Raw genomic sequence first — 26,696 nt, 5'->3', positions numbered from 1 at the left:
ACAGGTGAGCATGGTGGACGGGCACGTGGAGTTCAGATACGAGCTGGGCACAGGTGAGCATGGTGGACGGGCACGTGGAGTTCAGATACGAGCTGGGCACGGGTGAGATGATGAAGAGGATGGTGGTGGTGGTGGTGATGGTGATGGTGATGATGATGATTGTAGTGGCCGACTGTCATTCCTCCATGTGCTGACAGGCGTCCACGATGCCCCCGTGATTAATTATCTACTCAGTCCCAAAGTTTGTGGTGTAAATATGGAATGTCCCAAGTTGCTGCTGTTTACAGAGTTTATTGTTGTCCAAAGGAGAATGATGGTGAATGAAGGGTTAAATCAGAACAGTTGTCAATCGCTCCATTGTCAGTTCCAAACGGTGAGACAGGTAGGAAAAATGTATCCTCATCACAGGTGCATGGGATTACGGTAATTAGCTAGGCTATTTATAGAAGAGGGGCTATAATGGAGGCGGATAGCCCTCTAGTGTTCAAACATAAATAAGACACTATTCTAAACAAAATAATAATAATAACCAAAACACTCATATGGCCTTTACAATGATGATGATGATGATGATGGTGATGAAGATGGTGATGGGTAGACACTGGCATACGGAAGCAGAATTTAAATTGCATAGCACTTAAAAAACACTATAAATTAAATGAATACCTGTCAAATATAAATACCCAAATTAACTAAATGTATATTTATAGTATACTCCTGTGTACTGGTAGTGAGTCATACTGGCCAGCAGCGTAACTAGTAAGAGTAGGTAAGAGATATGTACAGATATAGATATAGTATTAATATGTACAGTGATACAGGTATAAAGACACTATGGTAGTAAGTCATACTGGCCAGCAGTGTAACTAGTAAGAGTAGGTAAGAGATATGTACAGATATAGATATAGTATTAATATGTACAGTGATACTGGTATAAAGAAACTATGGTAGTAAGTCATACTGGCCAGCAGTGTAACTAGTAAGAGTAGGTAATAGATATGTACAGATATAGATATAGTATTAATATGTACAGTGATACAGGTATAAAGACACTATGGTAGTAAGTCATACTGGCCAGCAGTGTAACTAGTAAGAGTAGGTAAGAGATATGTACAGATATAGATATAGTATTAATATGTACAGTGATACAGGTATAAAGACACTATGGTAGTAAGTCATACTGGCCAGCAGTGTAACTAGTAAGAGTAGGTAAGAGATATGTACAGATATAGATATATAATATCTACAGATGTGTGAAAATGATTATATGCAGGTATGTACCGAGAGAGGTGGATAGATATATATATATACGGTATATACAGCATTATTGTACATTGTGCTATTATACAGAGTTATTTGCAGGTGTATAAGTAGGTATATAGAATAATTACATGCAGGTATGTTCAGACAGATATGGATATATATACAGTATATACAGTATATGTGGTCAAATATAATATATAAATGTATACATATACGGTATATATACAGCACTACTGTACATTCTATCATACAGCGATGTTATGGGTAGACTATAGTATGAGGTGGGTAGTTATGATTAATGATTGATTAGAAAACACTGTACTGTGTGACTGATACAGTAAATTGACGAAGACGAGGAAAAACGTTCTCCTTGTTCATTGCTTCCAGGTCAGGCCATCTTGGTCAGTCCAGAGCCCGTGTCGCTGGGCCAGTGGCATCGCGTGGTGGCGGAGAGGACCAAGAAGGCCGGCCACCTGAGGGTGGACCAGGGCCCGGTGGAGAAGAAGATGTCCCCTGGCAAGGCCCAGGGTCTCAACATACACACCCCCATGTACCTGGGAGGGGTGCCCAACATGGACCTCCTGCCCAAGCCGGCCAACGTCAGCGAGCTGTTTGAAGGCTGCATAGGAGAGGTTAGTGTTAGGGTTAGGGTTAGAGGTGACTCATCCATAGATCTAACTACTAAACACTAAGTGAGCTGTTTGAAGGCTGCATAGGAGGAGAGGTGACTCATCCATAGATCTAACTACTAAACGTTAAACTCCATCCATAGATCTAACTACTAAACGTTAAGTGAACTGTTTGAAGGCTGCATAGGAGGAGAGGTGACTCAACCATAGATCTAACTACTAAACACTAAGTGAACTGTGTGAAGGCTGCATAGGAGGAGAGGTGACTCAACCATAGATCTAACTACTAAACGTTAAGTGAACTGTGTGAAGGCTGCATAGGAGGAGAGGTGACACCATCCATAGATCTAACTATCCAACCATAGATCTAACTACTAAACGTTAAGTGAGCTGTGTGAAGGCTGCATAGGAGGAGAGGTGACTCAACCATAGATCTAACTACTAAACGTTAAGTGAACTGTGTGAAGGCTGCATAGGCGAGGTGACTCAACCATAGATCTAACTAATTTACTGTCTAACTAACTGAAATATACAGTATTCACAGTATCACAGTGTCACATAAGGTGCAGTATGCATAAGGTAGTGTTATTGTCCTCCTTGGGTTCCTATTAGTTCTAGTTGGATGTCTGGCAACAGTCGCTGCCCCCTGTTGTGGAGCCTGATGGCCGCTGGTAAAGTGTAATGTATGTAAAGTGTAAATGTAAAGCGCTTTGGATAAAAGCTGCTATATAAATGCAGCCATTTGCCATTTATTGACCATGTAGATGCGTCTCTGTCTCCTCTTGCTCAGGTCTCCATCAACAACAAGAAGGTGGACCTGTCATACAGCTTCACGGAGAGCCGCTCCGTCAGGAAGTGTGTGGACAACAGCCCCTGTGACCGCCGGCCCTGTCTGAACGGGGGGCACTGCATGTCCAGCGCCGAGTACGAGTACCAGTGCCTCTGCAAGGACGGCTTCGAGGGTGAGACACGCTATATGCTGCCCTGCTGCCCCGCGCCAGTGCTGTAGGGTGAGGGTGAGACGCGCTGCCCCGCGCCAGTGCTGTAGGGTGAGGGTGAGACGCGCTGCCCCGCGCCAGTGCTGTAGGGTGAGGGTGAGACGCGCTGCCCCGCGCCAGTGCTGTACCCGAGTCACTAACCCTCGAGTCCGAGTCAGCGCTGAAGTAAAGAAAAAATTTAAAAGTTCCAATCTATAAATAGACAGTGAGCACTATTGCAATATAGAATTGCACATTGTCCAATGGGGGGGGGGGGGGGGGGGGGGGAAGCCTGCAGCCCAAGTCATGAGCGAGAGAGACAGAGAGAGAGAGAGACAGGGGGGGGTCACATGGTGTTGAACAGATAAGATGAGATATTCCTTTATTGATGCTCTTGGGGAAATTGAGGCATCGTAGCAGCATGAGGGAGGGGGGAGGGGAGGTACAGGTATGGGCAGGGTCATGGGAGAAGACATAAATACAGTAGAAAAAGTAAAAGAAATAGGCGGTGTAAACAATATAATTAACTCCGCATCTGAACCAGTAGATGCGACCTCCGAAACCCCGTCGTCTGGCTTTCTCTCCTCTGTGGCGTTGACCTGTTTGACCCCTGAACCCTGACCCCTTGCAGGTGAGCGCTGCGAGGTGGTGAAGGACGTCTGCCAGAGCGGCGAGCAGTGCCAGCACGGGGGCAGCTGCGTGGGCGGCCAGTGCGTCTGTAGCGGAGGGCACACCGGCGCCAACTGTGAAGAGAGTAAGTCCCGCCCCTCCGCGCTCCACACCGGAGACGTACATGTTACACTCTGACGCACAATCAGTTTAGTTTAGTTAGTTTAGTTATTTAGCACATTATTAAAATTAAAATAAAACAGTGCTAGGAGGGAGCGAAGCCCAAAGGTACAAAGTTCCACTCCCGTCCCATTGTCCATAAACATATATGAACGAAATACATGAAAATATGGTCTAGAAAATAAACTCAAAACCAGATCAGAGACATGAGTCAGACGCTATAGCGAAAATATAGCGAAGAGTCAATAACAAGAACTATTTTTATTTATTTAGTACAAGAAGGCAAAGGAGAGGAGAACAACATATGAACAGGATATAATGAAGGAAAATAACAAGCAGCCATACAGTAGATGTAACACTGATGCACAGGAGTAACTTAATATGTTGATGATTTATGATGACATTAAATGAGATTTTAATAGTTTTTAAATATAGATAAGGAGGTTATTGACCTCAATGATGAAACTTAGAGTGTTCCAGAGTTTAGGACCTCTAAAGCTAATGTTGTAATAATTAATAAATTAATAAAGCGCTCATCAGTGACGTGTTCGTCTGACCATAGCCACCGATAGCAGAACACGCTTCATAGCACGTTTATTCACTCGTAGTCAATACTGTATTATTTATTTTACATAACCAACATGAGCACCTCAGACAAAGATCCACATCCTATAACTCTGTTTGACGTTTTCAGAGGAACAATGTCTTCTAACTTTAGTTGGTCATGTTCAGTCGTAGTTATGAACAGTGTCAGTGGCCGGCTGAATACTTTCTGGATTTGGATTTGATTTTTACAACTTACGAATACATAGGACGTATATGGTTTCAGTTTCAGTTTAGACTGTATATGAACAGGGACAGCACACATTAATGAACATAAATGTAAATGTGTGAGACAGTGTTAAGCCAAAGCTCATTCTCAACTGTCGTCCATGGGCCTGATGTTAAAAAGCCGCTAAAAAGAAAGCATAACATATATGGCATACAGGTCATTAAGAACAGGTTAAAAACACATCATGCTAAATATTTACATCAGACATGTACAGACAATGTACAAACAAACAATAATTCTACATATTAGGTTCTTCGGTGCCACGGGTTCGATTGGTTTAAAAACCTGCTGCAACAGCGGCCGCTAGACCGACGACTGTTCTCTGTTGTTGTTGTTGTTGTTGTTGTTGTTGCTACATCCGTCTCTACGTCACTCCAGCGCGGGTCTTCCCTAGAGGACACGCCCCCTGGAGGACACGCCCCCTAGCGCAGACCAGGGCCGAACAAGATATCAAATTCATATATACACAGATATTGTAGGATGAAAGAATGCAACATCACGATGATTGCGAAAACAGGAATCATTTTGAATAGATTTCTGAAGTTACACAATATTGCAAGAGGAGCCGAGAGTCTGGTAGCAGAGCTTCACAAGGAGCCCAGCGTACCAGGTCCGTATATAATAATCCAAGGAGTACTTTATGGTTATTGCTGGGGCGACCCAAACGGAGAGAGTTTAATGCTAAAATAAGCATTAAAATAACCACATCCACATCGTTCAGCCCCAGCGGTGTGGAAACCCCCCCCCCCCCCCCCCCCCCGTCAGAAAACCCATGGAGCGGTGCGTTGAATTCGCTCGACTGGCGGGTTCTACGGTCAGGAGGAGTGAATAGAATAGAATAGAATAGAAATACTTTTATTATCCCGAGGGAAATTTGACACTGCAAATCATTCACATTAAACATTTAGACAGAACAAGTCACGAATAAGAATAACAAAACAAATTGCCTAAGAATAAAAATAGAATAAAATAAATAAATACAGTAAATAAATACAGTAAAAATATACTGAGGTCTACAGTAGGTGTAATATTGCACAGTGCTGTTTCAAACGTAAGAGTCCAGGAAGATGGTAACTGTCACTCTGTGCTCAGGGATGCAGTGAGGCTCAGTGATGCAGTGTATAGTCTGATGGCTGTCGGAATGAAGGACTTCCTGTGCCGTTCAGTGCTGCATTTAGGTAGTGTGAGCCTATAACATGCTCCTCCTGTCAGCCAAGTCTGTGTATAGTGGATGGGTGGGAGGGGTTTTCCCTGATGGCCTGGAGCTTAGCAAGGCTCCTCCTCTCCGCCACCCTCGCTAGGGAGCTCCACCCCAACCACGCTGCTGGCCTTCCAGGAATGAGTCTGATTCTTCACAGTCTGGTGCCCCTCCCTCGGGAAACATCAGACGGTGGCGTGAACGCGTGTTCATTGCCCCCCCCCCCCGTCCTTCAGTGATGAAAATGTGTCTGACCCCCCTGTGACCCCTGTGCACCTCTCATGTCATGGCTATGTCCCACACACACAGGCCAGGGCGCCAGCTTCCCGGAGGCTCTGTGGAATTTGGAGGGTAGCGGCGCGAACGGTACAGTATCTCAAATATACTCTCAGTCTGCCTGGCAACACCGTCACTAACAGTGGGGGCCTCGTCTGAACCCAGGGGGGCCCCCCGCGTCTCTCCACTCAACCCTGACCCCCCCATGTCTATCAGCCCCTAACGTACACTCACTGCACACGCAGATTAAATTCATGTCTATCACCCTAACGTACACACACTGCACACGCAGATTAAACCCATGTCTATCGCCCTAACGTACACACACTGCACACGCAGATTAAACCCATGTCTATCACCCTAACAGTCATACTGTACACGCAGATCACACCCATGTCCATCACCCTAACAGTCATACTGTACACACAGATCAAACCCATGTCCATCACCCTAACATATACATACTGTACACACAAACCAAACCCATGTCCATCACCCTAACATATACATACTGTACACGCAGATCAAACCCATGTCTATCGCCCTAACATATACATACTGTACACACAAACCAAACCCATGTCTATCGCCCTAACATACACACACTGCACACGCAGATCAAACCCATGTCTATCGCCCTAACAGTCACACTGCACACGCAGATCAAACCCATGTCTATCGCCCTAACATATACATACTGTACACGCAGATCAAACCCATGTCTATCGCCCTAACATATACATACTGTACACGCAGATCAAACCCATGTCTATCGCCCTAACATATACATACTGTACACGCAGATCAAACCCATGTCCATCACCCTAACATATACATACTGTACACGCAGATCAAACCCATGTCCATCACCCTAACATATACATACTGTACACGCAGATCAAACCCATGTCTATCGCCCTAACATATACATACTGTACACACAGACCAAACCCATGTCTATCGCCCTAACATATACATACTGTACACACAAACCAAACCCATGTCTATCGCCCTAACATATACATACTGTACACGCAGATCAAACCCATGTCCATCGCCCTAACATATACATACTGTACACGCAAACCAAACACTGTGCGCGTGTCTGCATTCAGCCAGCAGGCTGGGTCTCCTACTGGGAAGCTGGGAGAGGAGGGGGAATTCTACATCTATATTCAGGGGCTAGTGGTACAGTGTGTAGCAGGGCCTATATGACTACCTAGTGTGCTAACATGTCTATACTACTATGCACTGATTGCTTGATTGATTGATTGATTGAAAAGTTTATTAACAGATTGCAGAATGGGTACAGTACAGTACAGCTCAATACATACAATTGTTAAGGGGATGCAGACCAGAGAAAGACTTTCGTCTTGTTTACATCAGGGTCCCCCATTTTCAATTCATCATAACATATATGACACACATGACATACAGATAGACAGTACTGCTACATCTATACATTTATGACATATCAGATTTGCAAATACAGTACTGTTTGTGATACAAAAAGTGTCCAGAAAAAGAGTGTATATACTCAAGACTGTAGCACTCAAGTTTGACACTGTTTGACGAACAATGTTACTTAACCCTTAGCTGTCAGAGTTGGATTTTGGATTTTTTATTTGTTTTGACTAGAGATACTAGAAAATGTAGAATTCCCCTTTCTTCTTCTTCTTCTCCTTCTCCTTCTTCTTGTCAAAGTCATATAACCTCCTCGCAACATGTGAACTCTCTCTCGTCTCCGTCTCCACCGACCGCCTGTAACCCAGAAGAAGACACGAGAAAACAGACACCACTCTGTCTCCCTCTGAACCTCTCCTGTCGCGAGATGAAAAGATACAATTAATAAAGTCCACGATACACACTTTGAACAAGGTGGGGGGGTTGGGGGGTTGTGTTGTTTACTAACCACTAAAATCGACGGTTGAAAAAGTGACGTTTCGGGGGGTGAGTTGAGATCCTCTCTCGAAGCATCATCCACTGTATGCTCGTCGTGTTGCATGGAGCTCTGGAGCTCTGGAGTCTGACGCCTGTCACTTGGAAACGGGACAGAGATGCGGTGGAGTGTGAGGAATGTCTTGCCTTGCTCCTGTAGACGGGAGAGTGTGGAGCCTGGTGTGTCTCACGGTGTAATATTCATAAACTATTCGTCGTCGGATGAGCTCATTCGGTTACCTTTTGAGCAAATGTCATGTTATCGTGTGTTTGCATCTGCACTCTTACATAACAACGGTGAGGGAGTATGTCTCTTTTTGTCTTGTATCTTTCTTTTTTGTCATAATTATATTTGTGTCTCTCTAACCAAGACTTATTTGACCAAGGTTTTCTTCCAACCCGCCACCAGGGGGCACCATAACACTGAGCATCACAGACTCACTGTCACTCCGACCCTCTTGTTTGTCTTCAGATTCGCCCTATCAGTACGCAGCCCACTTCCAAGATGATGGATATGTTGCTCTTCCCAAACCAGTCTTCCCCAGAAGGTGAGCGCAGTGCATTTATCTCTAAACAGTCTGTATCCCTTTCTCCATGTTGTATTAAAGGTGCTATAGATACCATTTTCATGTGGAGTAATAATAATTTTTTATCCACAGAGCTTTTTTTGAAAGGTGTGGAATAAAAGGACCCCCCCCCTGTGACAAATCATTGATTAAAACTGTCCTGCAAATTTAGCATAAAACGCCTGTCGATTGCAAACCCAAAGTATATTGAAAGCTATTCTTGAACCATTTATAGCACATGAATCACTCTGAGTGCTACTGTAATAGAGTTACAGAGGTTTGAATACACTGACATAAAAGTTTTTTTTATTTTGTATCTTTATTTAATTGTTTTTACTCACATCTCAATTTTTGCAAACAGATGCCTCTTACAGGGTCCAGCTGAGGGGTATTAGCTGGAAAACACAATGGGCCCATAGCCTGAAGTCTTATCTAGTACACGTCCAAAGTTGATAACAATACCACAGAAAAAGAGTGTTTTACACATGTTTTTCTAATGGTGTGGGTATGTTTATCCAAAGTGGCCATTGGCACCAATGAAGTAATACTCGCAGCGGATGTCGAACTAGTCTGGACCTTTTTTTTACGCAGAAAGAAAATATATCCTGGGAAACATCCCTCAAGTCAGGTATCGTCGTTTCCAGAATTTCATTGGCTACAAAAACGGTCAATCATTTTCACCGTCAGAGGTGATTGGTCCGGTACCAACAATACAATTAACAAATAAAGATCTATTCTATTCTAACAGAAAAAAAAAATCCACAAAAAATAAGTGAAACCACTTTCACTATTTCGAAAATGACGCTCGTTGGCCGCTTGGTTTTATAACTCGAAATTGGAAGCATGTAATAGGTCGAGTAAGGTGTCAATCAAACGGCATCCATCTTAGCTTTCAACCGATGTATTGGTTCAGAGATACTAAAACAGCGGGACGCCGTCCAACGAGGGCGCAATGTGCCGCGACAAGGGCGGACCGTGGAAACGTTAAGAGGTTAATGATTTAAATGTGTAATTAAAAAAAAAATGGCGGGTCCAAAATGTATGTTGTTGTTTACACGTATCCCCTCCCTACTCCCCATTTCCCCCACGTAGAAGGCACCTGATTGGCTGGTGCTCTAGTGCGACATCTAGTGGCCGATCTATAGCTCATCTATTTCATCACTCAAATCCAAGCTTAAATATACATTGTTAAATGAATAGCTTCAATCTCATAAAACCATTCATGTCACTTTGTTTTACAGTTTCATGTAAAAAAAATTAGACTAATTATTAATGTTGTTGTTTTTATTATTATTATTATTCCTTTGATTATTATTGTTATTATTATTATTATCTTAATATTATGAAAACATTTTATGAACTTATCTCACTTTACTTTTGTTTTTGTGTTTTGTTTTTATCCCCTGTTTTAATGAGTTGAGGCCCATCTGGGTCTCTGGCCTCGACTCAGCACTTTATACACTTTCTGTCATCGTCAATGTTTTACTGTTTACTGTTTTGCTGAAATGGTGCGAAATAAATAAATAAATCAAAATAAATAAATAGCACCTTTTAATTCTCAATGTAAAGTTGTAATGAGTGTATATATACAGTTTGAGTTTGTTACAGTTTGAGTTTGTTGTAATGAGTGTATATATACAGTTTGAGTTTGTTACAGTTTGAGTTTGTTGTAATGAGTGTATATATATATACAGTTTGAGTTTGTTGTAATGAGTGTATATATATATACAGTTTGAGTTTGTTGTAATGAGTGTATATATATACAGTTTGAGTTTGTTGTAATGAGTATATATATACAGTTTGAGTTTGTTGTAATGAGTATATATATATATACAGTTTGAGTTTGTTGTAATGAGTATATATATACAGTTTGAGTTTGTTGTAATGAGTATATATATACAGTTTGAGTTTGTTGTAATGAGTGTATATATATATACAGTTTGAGTTTGTTGTAATGGGTGTATATATATATACAGTTTGAGTTTGATCGTGTCCTTGTTTTCTGCCGCAGCGCCCACGACTCCCCAGAGACCATCGAGCTGGAGATCCACACCAGCTCCTCCGACGGCCTGATCATGTGGCAGGGAGTGGTAGGTCTCGAACCCGCGGGGCCCCGGGGCTCTCAGAGCCACACACTCATTAACCCTGGGACCGGGGGGCCTCAGAGCCACCACACTTATTAACCCTGGGACCGGGGGGCCTCAGAGCCACACACTCATTAACCCTGGGACCGGGGTGGTCTCAGAGCACCACACTTATTAACCCTGGGACCGGGGGGCCTCAGAGCCACCACACTTATTAACCCTGGGACCGGGGGGCCTCAGAGCCACACACTCATTAACCCTGGGACCGGGGTCTCTCAGAGCCACACACTCATTAACCCTGGGACCGGGGGCCTCAGAGCCACCACACTTATTAACCCTGGGACCGGGGGGGGGGCTCAGAGCCACCACACTTATTAACCCTGGGACCGGGGGCCTCAGAGCCACACACTTATTAACCCTGGGACCGGGGGGGGGGCTCAGAGCCACACACTCATTAACCCTGGGACCGGGGGGGGGGCTCAGAGCCACACACTTATTAACCCTGGGACCGGATTCACACCTGATCCCTCTAACAACCCCCCGGCCTAGGACGCCGAGCGGGAACCTGCATCGTCCTCACATCCTCACATCCCCCCCGTCTCCCCCCCCCCCCCCCCCCATCCTCACCACCAAACCACCCTGCTTCTCCGCCCTCCTAACCCCACCCCTCCTAACCCCACCCCTCCTGACCCCACCCCCCTTCTGACCCCACCCCTCCTAACCCCACCCCTCCTGACCCCACCCCTCCTAACCCCACCCCTCCTGACCCCACCCCCCTTCTGACCCCACCCCTCCTGACCCCTGGTCTCTGCTCCTGAACCCCAAACGATGAAGAAGATGGACGTAATAGATTGTGACAAATCGATGGCCGAAGAGCAATTTTAGCAATTATTTTAAGGACATACAATAAAATACACTATGTTTGGACTATATTACTATATTATGTGTTAACCATACCGACCTGTTAGCTAGCGTGTTGGACCCAGGTGCCGTGCAGAACACAGGAGATGAGATGCAGTTATTTGAGTAGGCGGGGGAATAATTAACCTTACACGACCTTACACGACCTTACACCGACCTTACACGACCTTACACGACCTTACACCGACCTTACACGACCTTACACGACCTCACACGACCTCACACGACCTTACACGACCTTACACGACCTTACACCGACCTCACACGACCTTACATCGACCTTACACGACCTTACACCGACCTTTAGGAGGTTTTGCTCTTCGGCCATCGAAATGTAAATTCTAGAGTCACGTCAAAGTCACATGAAAGTCGCACGACTGTTCAGACTGAGTGAGTGAGATCGCGTTGCAAAAAGATCTGACCTGTACCTGATTTAGGAAGGACCACATTATTAAAAGTGGCCCAAATCAGAATTGAAAAGATTCCAGATCCCCGGTTCTGTTCACACGGTTCAGATCCCAGTGGCATGATGAGCAAATAAATCAGATTGGGCCCACTTTGGTTTTGCGGTCTGAGCGTATCGCCTTATGTTCCAGGCCGCCTGAATGCCTTCTACAACAGAACTGCGTTTCCGCGTCTCTGATTGGCCAGGTCATTTCTGGTCATGTGACATGTACGCCCAATCGTGGGACCGCAAGTTTCTACACTGGTTAAGCTTAGGCGCTCATTCGAAGTTGGTTAAGGTTAGAGTTTGTCTTAGAGCAGGGCGATAGAACGCCAGGTAGTTTTGCAGGCTGTTAGACCCGGAAATAGGCGCAGAACTTGCTGTCCCACGATTGGCGCACATGTCACATGACCTGGCCAATCAGAGCGCAAAACTCGAACGCGGAAACGCAGTTCCGTCGTAGAAGGCATACACGCTTCCAGGCCACGTCCTCATCACCGCGTCCTCATCACCGCGTCCTCATCACCACGTCCTCATCACCACGTCCTCATCACCACGTCCTCATCACCACGACCTCATCACCAGCAGTCACACTACGACTCATCGCACGCCACTGACAACAATACAGTTAACACTGCATTCTCTCACCTGCATCTCGCATCGGCTCTTAAAGGAACACGCCAACCCTCACCGTCTTCCTCAGAGAGAGACATGAAGATAGAGACCAGTTTCCTCTCTGTGCGTTCAGTAGAAAGCTATCTGGCTGCACGTTAGCCTAGCTTAGCACGATGAATGGAAGCGGACACTGGACAGTGCCGGTTAGCAGCCTAGGCATTGTCCAACTAACACCTCTCCCGAGGGCTAACTGGCACTGTCCGCTTCCATTCATCGTGCTAAGCTAGGCTAACGTGCAGCCAGATAGCTTTCTGGTCTCTATCTTCTTGTCTCTCTCTCTGGAGAAGACGGTAAGCTCATTTCCCCAAAACATTGGCGTGTTCCTTTTTAAGACGGCGCCCATGATCATTGCATTAACGTGTTATTAATAATATACCCACTGTGGATGTGATGTTGTGTGGCATGTTGGCTGGCAGTGTTCCTCTCTCTGACGCCACTAAAGTCGCTGCATGTCTGGCTGGGTTCTGCCCGGCTCCGCTTGGCCCGTCTAACCCGTCCTCCCCTCCCTCTCCTCAGGAGGTCAATGGCGCACGCCATTTACGCAAGATGCATGCTAACAAAAAGGTATCCCTGCAGACACCCAAGACACTTGTTTCCAGGATGTTTCAGAATAATAATAATAATAATAATGTACTTGTTGTGATTGACTTGTTCCTGTGGTGCTCTTTTAGAGCGGCTTGTGTTGTTCTGAAATGTACGACGTGTTTTTAACGTCGTCTCTGATGCACGGTCGTTGTGATGACAGCTTTACTGCTAATCGTTGTGTTGGATTGTAGGTTTTATGTCGTACTTCTCTCAGAGAAGATTGTTTCATCTGAGCCGCTCTGAATAAGCGGCGATCTGTTATAAGATAAGATATTACATTCCTTTATTGATCCCCCTTGGGGGAAATGCTGGCGTCATAGCGGGAGGGGGGAGGGGAGGTACTCTCTCACACACAAACACCCTACAGGTCACTTTAGGACAAAGCAACGGTCACTTTAAAAACATAAATGTTTTTGTATAGTATAGTTAGTATAGTATAGTTACATATAGCATAAATGTATATTGTATAGCATATTGTATAGTAGTGTATATAGGACTCACACATTACCTTTAATTCGTAAGCTTAGCATTGTATAGTATTTTATCTTAGTACCTTTTATCATGTCTATCTATTATCTATTTCTAATTTATTCTATTATTATTTGTATATATATATATTTTTTGCACAATCAAGGCGGTCATGGCTACCTTCATTTCACTACATGTCTTGTGTATGTACAGTATGTACAGTATGTACAGTATGTGACTAATACATCTCTTGAATCTTGAATCTTGAAGGTACAGGTATGGGCAGAGTAATATTAGAAATACATAAATATAGGCAATACAATTATAGTACAACACGCAACATACAACACAACGGTCTATTTACATTTTCAAAAGGTGTATCCATTAGATACATATGCTAATAAAGAAATAATAATAATAATAATCAAAATGTCCTTATTTGGAGCAGTTATCTAGCAGCCTCTGTTTGAAATAGTTTTATTAAACATTTAAGACATAGTATAGTACTACACTTAGACATAGTGTGCACGCAGTAAGGATTTTTGACAGTCCTCTGAAGGGCAGCGAGGACATTCATATACGCCGTTATGCCACAACTAAAAAGAGCTTGATTTCTAGGAGCTGGGAGACCAGGGCAGAGGCAAGGACTTCATCAGCCTCGGCGTCCAGAAAGGCCACCTCGTCTTCAGGTGACACACCGCCTTCAGACATTCATATTCATATCTCATGTCTTCTCATAGCTCCACCAGCCTGAATGACCCTACGCTCCCACGCCATCACCTAGGACGTGATTCATTATAGGGGCGACCAGGGTTGGTGGTGAGCGTGTGTCTTATCACCGTACACTGATGACACTGTACTTACTGTATGTCATACTGCCACTGTAACTCCCTGATGTCATTTTTCAATTTAAAAATAGCCAATATCCACCAGCGACTGACCTCTCTCATGTCCAGTTGTCCATCTCCCCTAGCTCCACCCCCCCCCCCCCCCCCCCCCTCTGCTTCCATCTCCCCTCTGCTGCCGATTTTTATCAAAACTCATCCGGAAATCCAAGCCATCCACCTGCCAACTTGACCCCCTGCCCTCCTCCCTGGGCACAGCCTCCCCCCCTCCCTCTCCTGCCCCTTAGAACTGCAAGCATCCATCCCTCCCTCACCTCTGGTTCTGTCCCGTCATCTCTCATCATCTCTCAAATCCCATTTAAAACCCACCTCAAAACCCACCTGTTTAGGCAGCAGGCGTATGTCTGATTTGATTGTACATTTGATTGTGATTGTAAATTAACTGTTTTTTAATTGTTGTACAGCGACCTTGAGTGTCTTGAAAGGCACCTTATGACTCAAATGTATTATTATTATTATTATTATCATCATATCCGCAGCTACCAACTGGGCAGCGGAGAGGCGGAGATCCGGTCATGGGAGCCAATCAACGACGGCCAATGGCACAAGATCACAGCAGTCAGGTGTGTGTCGTCTACCATCACACTGTAGTAGAACCTGGTATCACCGTCAGGTGTGTCTCTACCATCACACTGTAGTAGAACCTGGTATCACCGTCAGGTGTGTCGTCTACCATCACACTGTAGTAGAACCTGGTATCACCGTCAGGTGTGTCTCTACCATCACACTGTAGTAGAACCTGGTATCACCGTCAGGTGTGTGTCGTCTACCATCACACTGTAGTAGAACCTGGTATCACCGTCAGGTGTGTGTCGTCTACCATCACACTGTAGTAGAACCTGGTATCACCGTCAGGTGTGTGTCGTCTACCATCACACTGTAGTAGAACCTGGTATCACCGTCAGGTGTGTGTCGTCTACCATCACACTGTAGTAGAACCTGGTATCACCGTCAGGTGTGTGTCGTCTACCATCACACTGTAGTAGAACCTGGTATCACCGTCAGGTGTGTCGTCTACCATCACACTGTAGTAGAACCTGGTATCACCGTCAGGTGTGTCGTCTACCATCACACTGTAGTAGAACCTGGTATCACCGTCAGGTGTGTCGTCTACCATCACACTGTAGTAGAACCTGGTATCACCGTCAGGTGTGTCGTCTACCATCACACTGTAGTAGAACCTGGTATCACCGTCAGGTGTGTCGTCTACCATCACACTGTAGTAGAACCTGGTATCACCGTCAGGTGTGTCGTCTACCATCACACTGTAGTAGAACCTGGTATCACCGTCAGGTGTGTCGTCTACCATCACACTGTAGTAGAACCTGGTATCACCGTCAGGTGTGTCGTCTACCATCACACTGTAGTAGAACCTGGTATCACCGTCAGGTGTGTCGTCTACCATCACACTGTAGTAGAACCTGGTATCACCGTCAGGTGTGTCGTCTACCATCACACTGTAGTAGAACCTGGTATCACCGTCAGGTGTGTCGTCTACCATAACACTGTAGTAGAACCTGGTATCACCGTCAGGTGTGTCGTCTACCATAACACTGTAGTAGAACCTGGTATCACCGTCAGGTGTGTCGTCTACCATCACACTGTAGTAGAACCTGGTATCACCGTCAGGTGTGTGTCGTCTACCATCACACTGTAGTAGAACCTGGTATCACCGTCAGGTGTGTGTCGTCTACCATCACACTGTAGTAGAACCTGGTATCACCGTCAGGTGTGTGTCGTCTACCATCACACTGTAGTAGAACCTGGTATCACCGTCAGGTGTGTGTCGTCTACCATCACACTGTAGTAGAACCTGGTATCACCGTCAGGTGTGTCGTCTACCATCACACTGTAGTAGAACCTGGTATCACCGTCAGGTGTGTCGTCTACCATCACACTGTAGTAGAACCTGGTATCACCGTCAGGTGTGTCGTCTACCATCACACTGTAGTAGAACCTGGTATCACCGTCAGGTGTGTCGTCTACCATCACACTGTAGTAGAACCTGGTATCACCGTCAGGTGTGTCGTCTACCATCACACTGTAGTAGAACCTGGTATCACCGTCAGGTGTGTCGTCTACCATCACACTGTAGTAGAACCTGGTATCACCGTCAGGTGTGTCGTCTACCATCACACTGTAGTAGAACCTGGTATCACCGTCAGGTGTGTCGTCTACCATCACACTGTAGTAGAACCTGGTATCACCGTCAGGTGTGTGTCGTCTACCATCACACTGTAGTAGAACCTGGTATCACCGTCAGGTGTGTGTCGTCTACCATCACACTGTAGTAGAACCTGGTATCACCGTCAGGTGTGTCGTCTACCATCACACTGTAGTAGAACCTGGTATCACCGTCAGGTGTGTGTCGTCTACCATCACACTGTAGTAGAACCTGGTATCACCGTCAGGTGTGTCGTCTACCATCACACTGTAGTAGAACCTGGTATCACCGTCAGGTGTGTCGTCTACCATCACACTGTAGTAGAACCTGGTATCACCGTCAGGTGTGTGTCGTCTACCATCACACTGTAGTAGAACCTGGTATCACCGTCAGGTGTGTCGTCTACCATCACACTGTAGTAGAACCTGGTATCACCGTCAGGTGTGTGTCGTCTACCATCACACTGTAGTAGAACCTGGTATCACCGTCAGGTGTGTCTCTACCATCACACTGTAGTAGAACCTGGTATCACCGTCACATAGAATACAATCACAATACAGGCGGTCAGGTGGCGTAGCGGAGATTGCATTTGTCACCAACCCCGGAGACGCTGGATTCGCCTGTTCGAGTCCAGCTCACAGCTCCGGGGTTGTCACCAGCTTGGCTGGCCGTTCACACTAACACAACATGCAGTATTAGAGGGTGGGAGAAGCTGGCGGGGTGGGTCCGGGTCGTTGTAAACAGCGACTCCTACAGTTCGGTCGGGGCGCCTGCTAAGCGCGGATAGGACTTGAGGGGGATAGTGTGGTCCTCCCACACGCTACACCCTCTCGATGAGAATCCGCGCTGCCAGGTGAAAAGAAGCGGTGATTGGCTGGACGTGTGTCGGAGGAAGCACGTGATAGCCTCCACTCTCCCAGATGATCTGACTGTGGGGGGTAAGTGCGCAGCGACCAGGAAGGGGATTGGGAATTGGCATAACGACTAACATTGGGATGGGAGAAAATCGGAGGAAAAAGGAGGGGGGAAAAGAATAATAAAAAAATAAATAAAAAATACAAACACAATAGCCACTGTTAGGGTGGGGTACCGAACTCTGTACGTTTAATGGTACCGACCGAATGACATCGGTACTGCCGAGTACCGATTCACGCTCGATCAATCGGTACCAAATGTCGCTACCTTTACATGAGTTATAAAGGTCTCCTCCTTCCTCCTCTTCTCTGTCTCATGTTCGGGATGTCGTTTCATCTCTCATTACATCTGATGAGTTATAAAGGTCTCCTCCTTCACATCTGATGAGTTATAAAGGTCTCCTCCTTCACATCTGATGAGTTATAAAGGTCTCCTCCTTCACATCTGATGAGTTATAAAGGTCTCCTCCTTCACATCTGATGAGTTATAAAGGTCTCCTCCTTCACATCTGATGAGTTATAAAGGTCTCCTCCTTCACATCTGATGAGTTATAAAGGTCTCCTCCTTCACATCTGATGAGTTATAAAGGTCTCCTCCTTCACATCTGATGAGTTATAAAGGTCTCCTCCTTCACATCTGATGAGTTATAAAGGTCTCCTCCTTCACATCTGATGAGTTATAAAGGTCTCCTCCTTCACATCTGATGAGTTATAAAGGTCTCCTCCTTCCTTCTCTTCTCTGTCTCGTGTTTGGGATGTCGTTTTCTCTCTCATACATTACATCTGATGAGTTATAAAGGTCTCCTCCTTCACATCTGATGAGTTATAAAGGTCTCCTCCGCCCTTCTCTTCTCCGACAGGACCGGCAAGGAGGGGTACATCCAGGTGGACGGAGGGGCGCTGCGACACGGACAGTCTAAAGGCAAGAGCCTGATGGTCAACACTAAAGGCAACATATACCTGGGTGAGTGGATCTGAGAGATTACAGGGTTCTTCAGTTTTAGATTAGATTAGATTAGATTAGATTAGATTAGATTAGATTAGATTAGATTAGATTGGATACATCTTGATATTTGTCTAGTCTAGTGTGTTCATTAAAAAAGGTGAAATCCTCTTTCAATGCCTCTGTGTTATATGAAATCCGTGTTCACGGAATCGCGGACGGAATCGCGGAATTAACCAATAAAAATGGAATCAACTGCAAAACGTGGAATATTGCAGAATTTGGCCTAATCTGGACTGAAATTCCGTTTTTGGGTGGAACGTTTGGTGCACATGCGACCGGGGAGGCGGACGCTAGAGCGTGTTACACACAACACAGCAGTGCTCAAGCATCTCGCTGCTTCGGTCTTAACGTTGTCAAGAAGCTAAGAAATTTCCCCACTAAGCCCTAAATTCAGAGCAGAACAGTAAGGTGTTTTGCAAATTCTGTCAATGTTCCGTGGACTGGACCCGCAAAAACACTTGCAACACTATTGTATGGCTATGTAATGGCTATAACGTTAGGACATGATAGCTTCTAGCTAAATCTAGTGCACCCATCTATTTGTTTAATGCAAACGATTGTCATTACACACTGTCCTTTATAAACTAAATAAACTTAAATAGCTATGTAACGTTATAGGACTATAGATGGAAATGATAGCTTCTAGCTAAATTTAGTGCATCCATCCATTTGTTTAATGCAAACGATTGCCATTATACACTGTCCTTTATAAACGAAATAAACTAAACTAAAGATGCCTAAATTATGCATTACTATATTTCATCACAATATAATATATATAGCTAGGCTACTGACATTGTCATTGTGATAATGTCAGTAGTAGCTAGCTGTATCTATTGTTTACACTTGAAATGTGTATTTTTATTTTGTCACAATATTATTTGAAAAATATTGTGTAAAATGTAACTGTATTTCTGAGTTGCAGCACTTAAAAATATTAAATGGACTGTTATATCTTATTCAATTGTGGACATTTATTCATTCCCACTTATTAGACACTATTACTGTTGGTAAAATGAGCATAAAAAGCAAAATACAGAATTCTGAAATATTAAAACGAAAAAAACTGAATCTGGGAAAAAAAATTATGGAATTTGGAAAAAAAAAAAAAACGGATTTCATATGGCTCTACTCTGTGTCCGTTTTCTTAGGCAGTTAGCCTCGCTGGTATGCATGCCATTAGCGTTAGCCATGCTTCTAGGCCTCTTTGCTTTTGGAAAGAATGATATAAAAAAAAAATATATATATTATACTTTTTTTATTAAAAAATGTTTGCATTCGACTAAGAGGTTGGCAGCTGACTACGGCTCCTTTCGATCGATTAGTCGACTATTCGACTAGTCGAGGTCAGCCCTAGTATAAACACTATGGTAGTAAGTCATACTGGCCAGCAGCGTTTTGATTGAAAACTTTATTAACAGATTGTAGTAACTAGTAAGAGTAGGTAAGGGATATGTACAGATATGTATGTATCTACAGATATGTAAAAAGTATTATATGCAGGTATGTACAAACAGATGTGGATATATATATATATAAAATGTATATAACTCTGTATGATAGATGTACAATAATGCTGTATATATATATATTGATTCTTACCGTATATATATGTGTGTGTGTGTGTGTGTGTGTGTGTGTGTGTGTGTGTGTGTGTGTGTGTGTGTGTGTGTGTGTGTGTGTGTGTGTGTGTGTGTGTGTGTGTGTGTGTGTGTGTGTGTGTGTGTGTGTGTGTGTGTGTGTGTGTGTGTGTGTGTGCGTGTGTGTGTATGTGTGTGTGTGCGTGTGCGTGTATGTGTGTGTGTGTGTGTGTGTGTGTGTGTGTGTGTGTGTGCGTGTGTGTGTGTGTGTGTGTGTGCGTGTGCGTGTGCGTGTGCGTGTGCGTGTGTGACAGGGGGCGCCCCGGACATGGCAGCCCTGACGGGAGGAAAGTTCTCGACGGGGATCACCGGCTGCGTGAGGAACCTGGCGCTGATGAACGCCCGGCCGGGACAACAGCCGGCGCAGGCCATCGACCTCCAGGCCCACGCCGCCCACGGGGTCAACGTGCAGCCCTGCTCCTCCTAGACCCCCCGGCCCCCCGGCCCCCGGCCCCCCACACACACACACACACACCCAGAGACTATGGAGTGGTGATACAATCACACGCAGCAGAGACACACACACACACACAGACACACAGAGAGACCCACACACACACACACACACAGAGATACCTACACACACACACACACACAGACACACAGAGACACACACACACACACACAAAGAGACCCACACACACACACACAGACAGAGAGAGACCTACACACACACACAGACACACAGAGACCCACACACACACACACACACACACACACACACACACACACACACAGAATCCGACACAAACGCGGCGCTTCGCTGCCACCAAAACAAAACGAGAGGAAAAGGAAACAAAACAAGGAAAGAAAAATTCTCAACGACAGGGAAAAGGTTCACGTTTCTCTCTGTGTGCATTAAAACCAAAAAAGAAAAAAACGAAACGATATTAACACGTCTTCTCCTCTCTCTGTGTTGTTGTTCTCGACGGAGGACTTTCTGACACGAGAGATCCCGCTCCGTCGACATCCTCCCAGCAGTTAGCGACAGCCGCCACGACGAGAAGAGCGTGGAAGAGTTTAAAGAGAAAAAGAGAAAGAGGAGAAAAAAAAAACGCTATTAGGCCTTCTACGAATGGGTCAGATCCTATGGAGACGGAGATGTTTTTACAGCACTGAGTTTTTATTTATATACATATGAATATATATATTATATATTTGTGGGGGGGGGGGGGGAACATGCAAACTAACCGTAAAAAAACTGCTCTTCTGTTGTCCTGGAGTTTATTCCGGGGCTTCTAATACTGTATGTCCGGGGCTTTTTTCTCTGTGTTGTGTTTTCTTTAATAACAGGCCTAACTGTATTAATACTTGAAGACTTTAGGCCCTTCACCTGTCGGGGGGGCAACCGGGGCGGGGCGGGCGGGCGAGCACGTCTTCGTTACACACTGGGAGAGAGAGAGAGAGAGAGAGAGAGAGAGAGAGAGAGAGAGAGAGAGAGAGAGAGGGGCGCACGTGGCCACGGCACGCGCAGGTTCAGACGGAAGTGAAACAGGAAGAGGAAATAGAATCAAATAGAAACGACTTGCGCCGCTGGTGCTTGGAAATCGTTTTTCTTAGTATTTATCTTTTTTAGCCCTTTCACGTGTACTGTAACTAAGTGTTTTTGGAATGTTTTCCTGGAATTCTAAGTAGTTTTAAAGGTGCTGTAAGTGGTATTTTTTTTGTGGTGGAAATAAGTGGTCTATCTCTACATTCTGACAGCCGTCACTGATCTAGAGTGTCTGGTCAGTAACGTGGGTCTCTGCTTGGTCAGTAACGTGGGTCTCCCGGTCCCTCCCAGACGTTTACTGCAGAGTGGAGGGACTGGGAGACCCACGTTACTGACCAGACACTCTATACCGGTGACGGCTGTCAGAATGTTGAGCTATTTAACACGTATTTGAACAAAGAAATACTTTTAAACGCGTGTAGGCGGGTCGGTAGCCGTCATGAAGTCCTCATTGGAATGTTCGGCTCTTCTCAGACATTCTATTCTCGCGCGGGAGACTGACCGCACGTCTGGAAGGGGTTAATCCGGAGTCGAGTCGAGTCGAGCGTCGACTTCTAAATCATTTAAAAAAGTGTGTCGACGGGTCGGTTATAGATATCCGGTTCTCAGAGATTCTGTTCTCACGTGGGTTCATCTGGAGTCCAGTCGTCTTCTCAATAATAATAAAAAAATTAAATAAAAGGTACGGATGGGTCGGTAGCCATAGTGACGTCGTCACTGGGATGTTTTCGCTTCTCGGAGATTCTATTCTCGTGTGCTGCTTGTAAAGGCTCCGTCTGGAGTCACTGGCCTTCGCAGCGTCTCCATCTGTCTCTATCTGTCCTGTTCTCTTCACAGAAGACGTCAGACGCGGAAGATACGGCCCGTAATCACACGGTCATCTGTATCCCGTCTGTCTGATGTCGTTAACGATGTTTTAGTCTTTACATCTGACCTCGAGATGAAGAAACCAGAGGACACTAAGTGCCACTCTGGCGACCTGTTGTTCACGCGATGTGCTTTTTTGTAGGGCATTTGAGGTCAGTTTTTATGACGATATGATACTACAGTATGTCAGATATGATACTACAGTATGTCAGATATGATACTACAGTATGTCAGATATGATACTACAGTATATGTCGCCTCCACAGCACTATTTGATTGAGTAGATCTCAAAAAAGGTTGTTTTTTTAAGAGCAGATAATGGTTGTTGTTGTTTTTGTTCTCTTACGTGTGGCTGTGGGTGGAGTAGCTGACGTTGTCATGTGTGTACAGTTACTACAGTAGAACACTATCTGCCAGTCGGGTAACGTTACTTATCGGTGTCGAGTATCGAGTGGATCCGTTGGTTCCCGACGTCTCCAGCCCCTCAGACCTTTCTCACAATCCATTTCCAAGGTCTATACGGTGTGTGTGTGTGTGTGTGTGTGTGTGTGTGTGCGCGCGTGTGTGTGTGTGTGCGTGTGTGCGTGTGTGTGCTAATCAGAATTGGTTCGGTCGCCTTAGCAACCACGCAGCCAGTCCAAAACGCCGAACCCACCTGTCTGTCAGAGACTCAGAAGGTTATGGTTTCCCCCCCCCGTAGGCAGGCGTCGTCGTACCCATAGGGGGCGCTGCATCTGTCACAAGCAGTGAGACGTGCGGGGCAGCGTTCCAGTAGACACTGGTGGTAGAGAGCGCCCCCTGCAGGTGGTGCTGTGACCAGCAGTGTTGACTCGTAAAATATACACAGCGTGCCACTCGTTCCGCACCGGTTGACCACGTGACGAAAACCATCAACCTTTCACCCTTTTTTTACTTTTTTTTGTAAGCTTAAAATATTTGTATTAATATTCTAAAATGAGTACTATCGTTTCACTTAAAAGTTGCTTCATTTTATTTATTTTGTTTTTTTCTCTCTTTGTATTCTTTTGTTTTTATCCCTTCCCCCGTTGCTTTTGTTTCTGTCGTAGAGCCGATCAGATAACTGCCTCCCACTGCCCTCCCTGTGTTCCTACCTTTTACGTTTGAGTTTTAATACGACCCTCGAGAGTTCATCAGAGCTCCCCCCCCCCCCCCCCCACCACTGGAGTTCCCCCCCCACCCCCCCCCCCCCCCCCACCCCTGTGGAGTGTCCGCCTGTAAACTGGGACTACAGGTCACTAAAGAGGTCAAACCGTGGTCTTGATCATTCAATTATTCACTTTGTGAAAGCGGGGCCTTGGGGCCTTCAGCGACGACACGCTACAGACACTACCAACGACATGCCGCCATGTTGCCTTTGAGCAGGACTAGAGCCAGGAGACTGTGGGCAGAGCAGGACTGTATGTGTGCGCCTCTCTTTTTGTTCTATCTGCTCTAAAGCTGGATTTATATACACTGTACATAATCGAGAAAGAAAAAAGATAACCTGCCCCCCCTCCCCCCGTTCATAGATTATCCAAACGCAGCCACGGAGCCTTTTGATTGTGTTCTGGGCGGGAGGTCAGAATAACACGCGTGTGGTCCAATCATCGAATCTGTGACAAGCGCACGTTCCTTATCGATGGGAGATTTAATCTTTTTTGTATTTCACCTTTTTTTTTGGGTAAATGCCTGGGTTCAATTGTCTTGTTTCTCACTTTTTAATGAAAGACAAAAGAAAAGAATGTGGAGAAGAATTTGTCGACAAAAATTTGTGCCAGATGAAAAATATTGTCCCAATGATGGGTTGGAACGACCTGCCCGTTGTTGTTTCCTGACTGTTCTATTTCCAGTGTTGAAAGGTCGCCCTTACCCACCCCCCCCCCCCTCCCCTCCCCCTACCTCCCCCACCCCTTGGTGTTTCTTAATTAAAAACAAAATTCATGTGCTATTTATAATCTCCTGTGTTGTGTTCTTTCTCGCCCCCGCACGCCCTCACACGGACATCGCCGCGTTGACATGCCCGCCGCCCACCACCAAATACCACCCACCCCACCCACCCACCCCACCCACCCCACCCCACCCCACCCACCACCCACCACCAACCACTCCTGGGATTGTTTATCGTCTGAACGAGGTGTTCTTTGGACTTTAATAGGCCCATTGTTCTCATGGCAACCATTGTAGGTTTGAGCCAGGGGGCGCCTGGGGAGGGGGGGGGGGGGGGGGAGTGACAGGATGATTGCCCGTCCTTTTGAGTCTAAAGTCTGGCGTCCCTCTCCGTCGGAGTTACACCCAAATCATCAGGTTTCTGAAGGTAATCTCGTCTTACTGCAGGCTTACGAAGGATTTACTGTACGGGACCGGGGGGGGGGGGGGGGGGGGGGGGGCGCTGGGAGGTGCTGGGGGGTGGGTCATAGCAGCATGGGGGAGGGGAGAGGGGAGGTACAGGTATGGGCAGGGTAATAGTAGAAAGACATAAATATAGGCGATAAAATTAGATCTGAATATAAAAATATGAGAAAGATAAACAGTGTAAACAAAGGTGCGGATGAGGGTCTGTGTGCCCTATCTGTTATATTATATGTTACAATAATTATAGGCAATAAAGAATTAGAATATGAATTTATACTGTGAGTAAGAGTAAAAGTAAACAGTTACACACAGTCACACACAGTAACACACAGTCACACACAGTAACACACAGTAAAATGATGCAACAGTGCAGTGCAATAAAATAGTTCTGGATTACTGTTTTAACAGCTTAAAGTCGTCTTTACCTTCTCTGTTTGGTATCCACAGTTTAAAACTTGACAGTCTTCCCTCCTGTTTGATACCCACTTTGACCCTTCGAACCTCCCATTCAGGGCAAACCTCCCATTCAGGGCAAACCTCACTCTCAGGGCAAACCTCCCTCTCAGGGCAAACCTCCCTCTCAGGGCAAACCTCCCTCTCAGGGTGCAGGTCCCTCTCAGGGTGCAGGTCCCTCTCTCAGGGTGCAGGTCCCTCTCTCAGGGTGCAGTTCTAGGCCTGGGTCCTACACAGTTTTAAAACCCAACAGTCTTTTTTTCCTGCTTGATACCCACACAGTTTAATACCTGACCGTTTAGAACCTGTAATAAAAAGTCAAATAGAATGGACAGAGTAAAATGATGCAATAGTGCAGTGCAATAAAAAAATAGTTCTGAATTACTGTTTAAAACTATTTAAAACCATCTTTACCTTCCCTGTTTGATATCCACAGTTTAGAACCCTAGAACCCAAGAACCCTGTTTGATACCCACTTTGACCTCTCAGGGCAAACCCCCTTCTCAGGGCGCAAAGGTCACATAAAACAAGGAAAACAAATGAGGATGAGTTGGAGAAGGGGCAGAAGGAACACAGCTTATCTAGCCCTGCCCCTTTCTTACAATACCCTAACTAACTAATACGATAAGATATTTCTTTATTGATCCCCCTGGGGAAATTCAGGAAGTTACATGTCATTCTTGCAATTATTCAAAGGCAATGGCCTTTCTTTCCAGGAAGGAATAGAGTGTTTATGGTGATTTGGTGATTTTCAGCAAGATAACATAAGATAAGATATTCCTTTATTGATCCACTTGGGGACATAATGTGTGAGTCATGGCAGCATGGGGGAGGGGGGGGGGAGGTACAGGTATGGGCAGGGTGATAGTAGAAATACATAAATATAGGCAGGAGTACAATTATATCTGAATATAGAAATATGAGAAGTAAACGGTGTAAAGTAAACAATATAATGAACTCTGAATATAGAAATATGAGAAAAAGAAGTCAAGTGAAGAGTTTTATTTGTCACGGCATACAGGTATACAATGAAATGCGGGTGGTCTCGCCCGCAACGATGTGCAATACAGTGGTACAACATATAATAGAATAAAAAAATAAAAAAACAACATTGTGCAGTGAACAGGTAACATGGAGTGACATCTCGGTATCTGTACATAGTTATTTACAGAGCATATGGGACATGCTAGTTAGCTTTGGTAGTGCAATACACTGTTCCTGTTATTCTAATTTAAAGTGTAAGTAAGAAATTTAAAG

The 26,696-nt window shown here is 45.2% G+C and overlaps 1 protein-coding gene across 1 annotated transcript in view; it reads left to right on the top strand.

The window, feature by feature from the left end:
• Positions 1-21,015, top strand: part of hspg2 (heparan sulfate proteoglycan 2) — a 103,632-nt gene extending 82,617 nt beyond the window's left edge. The window contains exons 41-51 of the mRNA XM_084313299.1: positions 1,651-1,895; positions 2,683-2,854; positions 3,501-3,623; positions 5,998-6,054; positions 8,375-8,450; positions 10,480-10,558; positions 13,110-13,157; positions 14,265-14,335; positions 15,031-15,114; positions 18,490-18,593; positions 20,530-21,015. Of these exons, the coding sequence (XP_084169425.1) occupies positions 1,651-1,895; positions 2,683-2,854; positions 3,501-3,623; positions 5,998-6,054; positions 8,375-8,450; positions 10,480-10,558; positions 13,110-13,157; positions 14,265-14,335; positions 15,031-15,114; positions 18,490-18,593; positions 20,530-20,702 (1,232 nt within the window). The 3' untranslated portion in view covers positions 20,703-21,015. The remainder of the gene's footprint in view (positions 1-1,650; positions 1,896-2,682; positions 2,855-3,500; positions 3,624-5,997; positions 6,055-8,374; positions 8,451-10,479; positions 10,559-13,109; positions 13,158-14,264; positions 14,336-15,030; positions 15,115-18,489; positions 18,594-20,529) is intronic.
• The last annotated feature ends 5,681 nt before the right edge of the window (positions 21,016-26,696 follow it).

This window comes from Notolepis coatsorum, assembly GCF_963971535.1.
Source record: "Notolepis coatsorum genome assembly, chromosome: 4".
Lineage (NCBI taxonomy): Eukaryota > Metazoa > Chordata > Actinopteri > Aulopiformes > Paralepididae > Notolepis > Notolepis coatsorum.
Note: the sequence above shows the minus strand (reverse complement) of the source record. Positions and strands in the feature narration are given on the sequence as shown.